The 11,504-nt window shown below is 42.6% G+C and overlaps 1 protein-coding gene and 1 pseudogene across 1 annotated transcript in view; one reads left to right on the top strand and one right to left on the bottom strand.

The window, feature by feature from the left end:
* Positions 1-1,979: 1,979 nt before the first annotated feature.
* Positions 1,980-2,097, bottom strand: LOC124552511 (annotated as a pseudogene).
* Positions 2,098-6,941: 4,844 nt separating this feature from the next.
* LOC124557856 (exostosin-1) overlaps positions 6,942-11,504 on the top strand; it is a 296,909-nt gene continuing 292,346 nt past the window's right edge. Inside the window, exon 1 of the mRNA XM_047130899.1 lies at positions 6,942-6,997. Within this exon, the coding sequence (XP_046986855.1) occupies positions 6,942-6,997 (56 nt within the window). The remainder of the gene's footprint in view (positions 6,998-11,504) is intronic.

The following is an 11,504-nucleotide window of genomic DNA, read 5'->3' as shown; positions in this document are numbered from 1 at the left end:
CGTCCCTGCCACGTGGAGGCGGACGTTTTTCTAATGTTTCTACCCTGGCTGTTGCTCTGTGTGTTGGTACACTCTCTGATACATTGAGTGATGTTTATATGCAAAATAATTAATAAAACTAATATAATTAAAAATAACAAAATAGAAATAAAAATATATACACAAAAGAAAACAAAGAAAAAGAATTCTAAGCTATATGGTATTTACCAAGAACCAAGTTCTCCCTGATGCAATTTTAGAGTGCAAGGCTATACATGTGCCCCAAAATAAAACTGAGCTAGATTTCTCTATGTGAGATTATAAATGATAAAATTTCACATGAAACATAAGAGCATGATGAATATTAAGATATAATGGTATTGGTAAATTCTTGCATAAAAAATCTTAGATTCAGGAAGTATTCAGGTAGCTATGTTTAAACATAATAAGATTCCTCTATTCAAAATTTAAAAATTAAATTTAAGTATGAGATAACATACAAATCATCAATCACACACAAATCATCAATCACCCACACACACACACACGCACGCACGCACGCGCGCGCGCGCCCGAGGGAGGACTCGAACCTCCGACGGGGGGAGCCGCGCGATCCGTGGCAAGGCGTCTTAGACCGCGGGGCTTGTTGCAGGGTGTCTGTTACTTGTCCTCGGTTGACAGGCGCACATGTGAAAGGCTTACAACGTGCTTGGTGCCCAGTACATCGATCCTCCCTTGTGGTCGTCACATGTTGGCGGGCGGAACCTCGACGACCATTATTCCTGCACTCAAATTCACATGCAGTCGAACATCGGGCCACTGTTACAGCCAAATGACTCATAAATCAGGATATTGCACGATTCGACCAGCTGGCCAAATGCAGACCCACTATGAGGCTCCTTTCAGACCATTGCCACGTGCTGATAGCGTCACACGAGTATGCTGCATCTCTGCGTCCTTCAGACTCACCGCGTAACATCTGTCGCTCGTCAGTCCTCTTACACACCGTACCAGGCCACGTAACAATGCCTGAACAACACTAATACACTGTGGTGGGGATTTAGCCTGTGAGAGAGAATTGCAACTGTGATCATTTACATACCGTCGATGACGTCTTTGTGTACAAAGTTACATTGACATCCGACCTGTCCCACTTTTTAATCAGGTGGTATATCCACTATCATGAAACTACCATCGAGAGTTTTCGTTGCACTTGTAGGAAGAGTGTAGCTCATCAACGGAGAGTAAAAATGTCTGATGTTTCCATAATAATAATAATAGTACTTTTTATAAGTAATACACAAACGCACGCCTATGTCGATGGCATCTTCGTCCCGATATACAAATAAAACAAGACTGTGAGCATCTGTGCTCAATACGTTGCACAGTGACCGCTCTATGAGAAAAGACAAAGGTTGTATTCTCTACCGAAACACCTGATATAGGTATAAATACAAAAGAAAGGGAATTTCCCTGTTTTTACATTAGTTGTCTCGCAGAACTACACGCAGATCTGATAAAAAGTTATTACTTTTTTGTTGCTTTGTAGTACGTTGCAAAACACTGAAAAATATCCGTATATATCACGCCAACGTTAAAAAACTCAATGTAAACAGAGTGACTGAGTATGTAATTTTTCATTATAACAGCACAGCTTGCGAATAATACCTGAGCAATAACCACCGAAAGTTTCATTACAATCAACCGCTTAGAATATACTAAAATCTGTAACACATGTTACTTTCTAAACAACAACAAAAAACTACTACTCGAACAGGCCATGAAGGCCCAACGGTACCGACCGGCCGCCGTGTCATCCTCACCCACGGGCGTCACTGGATGCGGATATCGAGGGCCTTGTGGACAGCACACCGCTCTCCCGGCTGTGCGTCAATTTAACAGACCGGAGCTGCTACATCTCAATAAGTAAGAGACCGGAGCCTCTACTTCTCAATAAGTAGCTCCTCAGTTTGCCTCACAAGGGCTGAGTGCACCCAGAGTGCCAACAGCGCTCGGCAGACCGGATGGTCACCCATCCAAGTGCTAGCCCAGCCCGACAGCGCGTAACTTCGGTGTTCGGACTGGAACCGGTGTTAACACTGCGGCAAGACCGTTGGCCATGTTACTTTCAGTTAAGTTAAAAAAAATTTTTTGGCGCTCCTTCATTCGTGCACAATAGGCAAAACTACTAAGATGCGACTAATGTACGATTATTACTCCTTTTAAAACCGACCGCTAGTAAAATAACACAGCAATGTGTAACATACTAGTACTAGTGTAAGCAGTCTACCTTATTGTCAATATATTAACAGATTTCGGTGTTATTGCTTGAATCGTCTCCCTTGACGAAAGTCAGCATTGGCTAAGACACTAGTGTTATGCAGGTGCGCCTGTAAAGCCGCAATGTAGATGCAACGCACAGCACTCCTGTATTACGCGCAGCGAATGCTTGGCGATGAAAGTTACAAGGAGATTGCCCCGACGGGGGGATCGACTGTTTGAAACCATATTTACGGTGATGTAGTTTACAGTCCAAGGAATCACACCTTGTAGCCATTCACCCGGTGAGACCTCATTTGCGAATAATCGACAAAAAAATCGGTGTTTTGCATGATACTGTATAACTTTTAAAATAACGCTACTTATGGAATGATTGCATAGCCTAGTGGTTAGGGTACTGTCAGAGGTTGTCTGTTCGAATCTCGTCAACAACTTGAAATTTTTTATTTTGAAATCTGTATCGAAATGACGTCAATAACTATTTTTATTCAATTAATCAGTTTACGTGGCATTTTTTTATTTGTATTCCTTTGTCACGTCTTCTTAATCGACATATTAACGTCTTCAGTTGCTCATATTTTTTCTTCTGTCGTTCTTTTTCCCCTTGGAATTTTTGTGCATGTGAATTTAAATTTCTTTATTCCTCTATCAAAATGTTTAAACATATGAAAACGCCGATCTGTTGGTTGCTTACTGACTGTGCTTACTGACTGTGCGGTGATGTTAAGAATGTATTTTTCATTACAAGATGTACATCTTTTTGAATTGCAATCTTAACATAAACATTCTTATTGCACGACAGACAAATTAATGGAGATGGTGAACTAAACTAAAGGAGGGGTTGTAAGTAAAACAAAATGAAAGCAAAATGAAAAATAGAAACAATCAAAGCAACAACGTGGACGAAAATCTAAGATCATAAAATGGAACAAATTAAATCGCATGTTTATACATAACAATAATCAAAATCACATGAACCACGATTCCAAGTGGAAAAGACTGATAGGAAGAAAAATGAGAGCAGTTTATGGGTTTCATACGGTGACTAACAGAATTGACAAAGGAACAGAAAAAAATTAAGTTTAAACCAATTAACTGAATAAAAAATTATCAAAGTCATTTCTATAGAGATTTAAGAATAAAAAATTTCCGAAGCACCTTACAGCGTTAGAACCCAGAACCTTTTACATGTGATCTTTACCAATCCACTATGCAACTGATGCGGGAATTGCTACTATTATTAAACTTGTAGAGGATCACGCGAAATCCCGAAACTTTTTTTCGTCGATTATTTGCAAACTAGGGCCCACCATGGTGAATGGCTGCAAGGTGAGAGTCGCTGGGATCTTAACCAACATTACCGTATAGATTGTTTCTAAAAGTCGATCCCACCACTTGGATCTCTCCTTGTTAATATCTGCATACAAACAGCATCGTTCACGGGCCTTCGAACGGTTCCAACGCAATGAGGCTGAGGCACATACCAATCGAAAACGTCAAATGAATTGTCTATCATCGAAAATATTCGTCTCTTCTTGCAGCACATTTAACAATATAAATTTGGTAACTGAGCTTAACAAAAATGTATTGGTAATTGTGCTTTTGACATGTAGCTGCTTGAGGGAAAACAAGAAAAATAATGAAAAAAGGTGTATTATAAGATAGTACTGTGTGGCAACCTGAAATAGCGAGATAAAGGAATTTATTATTTGACTATTTTAAAATTGTCTTTTCATTAATCGTTAACATTAATTTTGAAGCAGAACTTAAAAGTTGCGAACTTTATACTGTGGAGTTTTTAATATGAAATCGTAGCAACTGAAACGCGTAATTATAGGACGATCATTTTACGCGTAGAAATTGGGGAAAATGACTTTAGAATACACAAAAATTTTTAAAGTCGTAATTTAACTTGTGAAAGATGCGCTGAAACATTACAAGTCACGTGTTTCCATTATTTTGTCGTCTAAAATAGGTGTCCCAGATCGTAACGTGAAGCCTTGACGATAGCGCTTTTACTTTCTTTTCGATGGACTCTTGAAGTCGATACAAACTGTGTTTTTGTAGCTGCACGTGGAATTCTTCGTGTAGAATTCGATTGAGGTATTGAGCCATTTCAAGTTACACCACCTATGCTTTCCTTTTTGTTGATTTTATTTAAGGTAAATTCATAGGGCTGGAAGTGTTATTAAGAGTAGCTGGATACGACTGCCATAAGTTTTAGATAGGCAACCGTTTCCACAGCTTTCGCTTAGCAGATAGTTCCAGGTTGCCTCATTCAGCGCTACAGGAAGAGCCTGAACCGAGGCATCCAGTTTATTAACTATTGTCATGAAATATTAAGTAGAAATGATAACGGTAGAAATGGAAAGTAGCTAATCTGCTGTCTGTGCGTACATAGGCTTTACCCGCTTGTAGCCCTTGAAAACGGACAACTTAATACGAAAAATAGAATTTTTCACCTTCAGTTTTGCCACTTTAACACTGACTACACGTAATGCCCAAATAGTGGAGTAATGCTCGACTACAACATGTTTTCTGTGCAAAGTTTTAAAAAATTGGTATCGATAGGAGACTACTGCAAATGTTCTCTCTCTCTCTCTCTCTCTCTCTCTCTCTCTCTCTCTCTCTCTCTCTCTCTACTTTTTCTTTTGGATGGACTGTTTCTTATCATTTGTCTATTTTATCTGATAGTTTGATTCTGTGTGTCTTGAAACACATAATGTAGAAGCCTGAGGATTTCTTATAATTTTTCGATACTTGTTCGATGTGTAATTTAGTGACCGAGCGAGGTGGCGCAGTGGCTAACACACTGGACTCGCATTCGGGAGGACGACGGTTCAATCCCGCGTTCGGCCATCCTGATTTAGGTTTTTCGTGATTTCCCCAAATCGCTCCAGGCAAATGCCGGGGTGGTTCCTTTGAAAGGGCACGGCCGACTTCCTTCCCCGTCATTCCCTAATCTGATGAGACCGATGACCTCGCTGTCTGGTCTCCTCCCCCCAAACAATCCAACCCAATCCAATGTACTTCGGTTGCTGGAAATAATAGCAACAAAAAACTGAATATCGGTTATTTCAGAAAGCGGTTAATTTGAGCGGTTTTAATAATCACGTTGAAATGGAGATGAAAAAAGAAACGCATAACTGAATGCCTGTTGTTTGAGCGACAACCGCCGTCCCTAGTACGCAGTGCCTACGCAGCTGCAGCTGCAGCCGGCTGCGCAGACAGAAGAGACGGCAGGTGGTGGGGGAGAACAGTGACGGGACGACGCACGTCTAGCCAGCCAGCCAGGCCGGCGGCTCTGTTTTGTCAAGTCGTGCGCCTGCCCTGCCGGTCACATTCAGATGGGCAGTTATTAGTCCCAATGGGAGACAATGGGCGGGGTCGATCGGCCAGCCGTCGCGCAATTGGTACCCCGCGCCTCGCCAGCTGGGGGACCCGCCGCCCTCGTAGCTCACAGACCATTACGCGTGCTCCTCGAGTGTCAAGGCCCACCTACTTGTCGACGGCAGTCATGCTCGCTTTGTGTCGCGTCCACACTGCACATTGAACTGCAGAAACGCTACAGCCGGTCCAATTGACGTGCGCTCCTGTGTGGGTACGACGCAAGCGCTTTCTCCGCCATTTTGTGGGTTTCATTCTCCTTGTAGGTCGGCTCCCATCACCGCACGATGCTCCAGGCCGTTGCCCGGACAGTGCGCTACGTGGCGCGTCGGTTACAGACGAGAAAAACCAGACGAGTCAAGAGGAGCCTTCGAGAGAATGCTGAAAAATTAATGCACCATGTAACACTTAAGACTTGCTGTATTGGTCGGAACCCGTGAACCCGCTGGCCCCAGTCACATCAAGAGACTGTGCATGGTGTGCATTCAAGAGTTTGGTGTGCAATTACTGCAATACGAATTATCGGACAGTCTGTTTCCCTCCAAACCTTAAACCTTACTGTACACGAACACACCTAGGCTGAATGAAACACAACGTGAAACATTTTTCCATTGTCAAAATATGTAACAGCGAACAGAGAAACTACAAATGAAGCGGGCGATGTGTGCGCTTTGCTACGTAGTAGTAGAATCCTAAACTACTGTTCACACTTGGTGCTACTAGCTTTCAGAGGAATACGTAGCCAGGAGACCATAGGTCCGCTTTTGGGGCAGGGGAGTTGAAGTGTTCAGTTTAGGGCACTTCCTTCCATCTGTTGACGAGGCTGCTCTGGCTTGATCGTAGCGGGATAATATAAAAAAATGGTTCAAATGGCTCTGAGCACTATGGGACTTAACATCTGAGGTCATCAGTCCGCTAGAACTTAGAACTAACCTAAGGACATCACACACATCCATGGCCGAGGCAGGATTCGAACCTGTGACCGTAGAGGTCGCGCCGCGGTTCCAGACTATAGCGCCTAGAACCGCTCGGCCACACCGGCCTGCTAAAATATAAAACTTCGCCTGTTTTAATTATATATGTTTCATTCCCTCCCACAATTTTTTCATGTTATATTAATTCTTTTATAAATATATGTTCTAATCGGTATTCTGGAAGATATGTGCTGATTTCTCCAATGACCACCTTTGGCTCGCATTGTCCCACAAAACCTGATAAATATTTAAATAAAATAACTTGTGTTCGGGTGACTATAAGAACTATATTACTGTTCGTGACAATGATTTAACGCTTACATGCTTCTTTTTTTGCAGGTGAGCGACCATCGAGTGCTCTGCTGCAGAAAGCGTCGGTAAGGTAGGAACGCCACGATGTGGCAGTATAGTTGACACCACTAGCGCCCACTGCAATTGCTTTTTCTAGGTCGACAAATCCAGTCGACGTCTCTTGGTTTTTCTAAAGCCTTGTCAAGCATAATGTGAGAACTGCCTGTGTGATGTCTTTACGTTTCCTGAAGCCAAACTGATCGTTATTTAACTATTCTCAATATTCTTTTCCATTCTTCATTTGACTTAATATCTCGAAAAAGAAACAGGTTGTATCTTTAGGGATTGGATGCTGATGTAATTAGCGTGAAATATAAAAATAATCGAGAAGAATTAACATTAGCGGCCATTCCGCGGTGTTTATTGCCGCTTGGCTGATTGGCGGCAATTCCGATGGATGGAAAGGGACTGACGTAAAAAAATAATAGGATACAACGAACATCGGTGTGGAATCCATATTTAATCCCATAAGTTCGTTTTTAAACTGGAGAATGAGTTAATTCTTTTTTCTATGTAAGCGCGGGGTGAATACGTACCCGGGCAACGTCATCTAATCAGTAAGTACAGCGCATGTTAATGTTTGCGGTGAAACTTTTTGCTTTCGAAATATGAGGGATAGGATTATAGACATACAGCAGATTTGCTTCAGTTGCAGTGGAATCGTTACATGACAACAATCGTGACTGTCGCCTTGGCCGCCACGTTAACAGAAATTTAACACTGAGTTTTACGACAAAAAATAACAAACTTGATCTCTGTGTTGTATTAATCTCAAGAGGTTTCAATTTTCGTTAAAAAATAGTCTTTTCATTTAAAAATGTTGCTTCAGTATCTCGGGAAATGAAGTTAATAATATTAAATGCACAGACGAATGCTTATCAGAAATCTTATCCGGACAATTACGTGGAAGACCCGATTTGCTATTACTCATCTCATGGGTCAGTGATACTGATGACACTTCCATAAAAAGGGTATTCTTGCATGTTGCCAGTGAGCAGGACTAAATGTAAAAGTAAGAATGCTTCCTAATTTCTATCTAAAGAATATATGGTATGTGTTGCCTAGCCATTATGGCAACAAACTGAATAAAAAACAAATCATACCGTACCGCAGTAGCTCTTCCATTACTGAATAGATCACAAATCCCTATTGGTTAAAAAAGCATTGCGTATTGACGGTGTTAAAAAGAGGTTTCCAGTCGTCATTGATATTGGGCATGCAGAAATATTCCTGACCCCTCTTTTTTCACATAATGTTGGCCCTTGGCCGTTGTGCGTTAAAAAAAAAAAAAGCTGCCATTAACGTTTCCTATAGAGAGTTTATACTTGAACTTCCTTTTAGCTGGAGACCCGCATTGTTCCTATTCCATGCTCCGAAGTTTACCTGCGGTTCTAGTGATCAACTCATGTTCCATCTCTAGTGAGTATTCATTTCAAAAACATTTCTCCTTTATTAACATGACGGTTCAGTAGCGGCTGACAGATTCTTACAAGATTTCGCTTGTGTTCTTCATTGAGTTGTTTTGGGACCTACGTTGCACATAATATCTGAAAATTAAGCTGGTCCCCGTCGTGACAAAACCTGAGACTCAGAAAGTAGTAGGTTGATGGTTCAGCAACGCTGTCTAATGGGCAAAATAAGAGCGTGTGACTGGATTGAAGAGTTCTAAGGAAGCAGAACACAGCATGTCATCCTCAACAGAGAGAAATCTTCAGACTTAAAAGTACACTACTGGCCATTAAAATTGCTACACCAAGAAGATGACGTGCTACAGACGCGAAATTTAACAGACAGGAAGAAGATGCTGTGACAAGCCAATGATTAGCTTTTCAGAGCATTCACACAAGGTTGGCGCCGGTGGCGACACCTACAACGTGCTGACACGAGGAAAGTTTCTAACCGCATTGACCGGGTTGCCTGGTGAAACGTTGATGTGATGCCTCGTGTAAGCAGGAGAAATGCATACCATCACGTATCCGACTTTCATAAAGGTCGGATTGTAGCCTATCGCGATTGCTGTTTATCGTATCGCAACATTGCTGCTCGCGTTGGTCGAGATCCAATGACTGTTAGCAGAATATGGAATCGGTGGGTTCAGTAGGGTAATACGGAACGCCGTGGATCCCAACGGCCTCGTATCGCTAGCAGTCGAGATGGCAGGCATCTTATCTGCACGGATCGTGCAGCCACGTCTCGATCCCTGAGTCAACAGAGGGGGACGTTTGCAAGACAACAACCATCTGCACGAACAGTTCGACGACGTTTGCAGCAGCATGGACTATCAGCTCGGAGTCCATGGCTGCGGTTACCCTTGACGCTGTATCACAGACAGGAGCGCCTGCAATGGTGTACTCAACGACGAACCTGGGTGCACGAATGGCAATACGTCATTTTTTCGGATGAATCCAGGTTCTGTTTACAGCATCGTGATGGTCGCATCCGTGTTTGACGACATCGTGGTGAACGCACATTGGAAGCGTGTATTCGTCATCGCCATACTGGCGTAACACCCAGCGTGATGGTATGGGGTGCCATTGGTTACACGTCTCGGTCACCTCTTGTTCGCATTGACGGCGCTTTGAACAGTGGACGTTACATTTCAGATGTGTTACGACCCGTGGCCCTACCCTTCATTCGATCCCTGCGAAACCCTACATTTCAGCAGGATAATGCACGACCGCATATAGCAGGTCCTGTACTGGCCTTTCTGGATACAGAAAATGTTCGACTACTGCCCTGGCCAGCACATTCTCCAGATCTCTCACACAATTGAAAACGTCTGGTCAATGGTGGCCGAGCATCTGGCTCGTCACAATACGCCAGTCACTACTCTTGATGAACTGTGGTATCGTGTTGAAGCTGCATGAGCAGCTGTACCTGTACACGCCACCCAAGCTCTGTTCGACTCAATGCCCAGGCGTATCAAGGCCGTTATTTCGGCCAGAGATGGTTATTCTGGGTACTGATTTCTCAGTATCTATGCACCCAAATTGCATGAAAATCTAATCACATGTCAGTTCTAGTATAATATATTTGCCCAATGAATACCCGTTTATCATCTGCATTTCTTCTTGGTGTAGCAGTTTTAATGGTCAGTAGTGTAATTTCGAGTCTACCTCAGGTGAATGTTATAGGACTTTTCCTTTTCACGTTGCGTATAGATGAAGTCATGCGTAACGTCGGAAGTTGCATGAGGCTTTTCGCGGATGTTGCTGTTGTATACAGAGAAGTCGCATCGCTAAGAAAATCTTAGTGAAATGCAGGAAGACCTGCTGAAGATCAGTGGTTGGTGCAGGGATTGTCTGTTGACCTTCAACATAAACATATGTAACATATTGCGCTTAAATTACCAGACATACCTTTTATTGTATTCGCCGAACAATCACTGGAAGTAGCCTCATGCATTGAATATCTAGCGACATGCGTATAGGTCTGTTAAACTGGAACGTCCACATAAAAGTAATAGCAGTAAGTCAGATTGCAGACTAGGATTCATTGGAGAAATCATCCAGAAGTGTGGTCAGCTCGCGAAGGAGATGGCTAGAAATAATCCCTCGTTTGACCAATACTTTAATCTTGTACTTCAGTCTGGAATCAGTACCAGATAATTTTATTGGAGGGAGGACTGACAGACGGAATGGAGCAGATACAAAGAGGAGCAGCGTGTTTCATTATTGGTTCATTTAGTATCCGCGAAAGCGTGAAGGAGATGCTAAGTCAACTTCAGTCTCATAACAATAGAGAAAGGCATTCTGCTTCACAGTGTGGCTTACTGTTAGAGTTCCGCAGAATTTACGTTTCTAGAAGAGTCAAGCAATATATTGCTTTCTCCTGAAAATATCTCACGAAAAGAACGTAAAAATTAGGGAGATGCGGTCTCTCACGGATGCTTTCCAGCAATCGTTTCTCTCGCAGACCATTCGCGACTGGAATCTGAAAGAGGGGGAGGTACAAAAAGTTTCGGAGTATAGATGCACATGTAGATATGCGAAACCATGAAGAATCTTCATTTGGTTTCACATTTCATCAAGAGTTAATCGACGGTTATTAAAGATCAGGTCACGGACTTGGTCATCGTTGCCATCAGTAATGAATAGGACGGGACGTCCTGTCGTTTCCTCATCCTCTACGCTTGGTCGGCCGGTTTTTAATGGTTCATTCCACTGGTAAACACTTGACCAAGGTAAAATAGTGCCGCTGTATTGTGCTGAACGTCTTCGACGAATTTCAGTTCCTGCAACACAGTCAGAACGCAAAAGAGAAAAAAAGAAAAAATGAAGGATTATGAAGCGCTGTTTTCATTGATGCAAACAGAGCGTGGATCAGCCGTGTTTATTTCGCAAAAGCGTAAACCAAACTGATGCTTCAACACTGAAACCTGCCACAAGCGAGGAGAACGGGGCCATCTAGCGGCAGGCTGGCACACTAAACCTTACTGCTAACCGAAATACAATTACAACGAAAGTGGAGGTACTTCTTGACTTTCCTTCGTACTGTAGTAAATAAGGGTTTAATGTAGTTGCAGGCTCCTGG

Source organism: Schistocerca americana, chromosome 1, assembly GCF_021461395.2.
Source record: "Schistocerca americana isolate TAMUIC-IGC-003095 chromosome 1, iqSchAmer2.1, whole genome shotgun sequence".
NCBI lineage: Eukaryota > Metazoa > Arthropoda > Insecta > Orthoptera > Acrididae > Schistocerca > Schistocerca americana.
The sequence above is the reverse complement of the archived record's forward strand: the minus strand, read 5'-3'. Positions and strand labels throughout refer to the sequence as shown.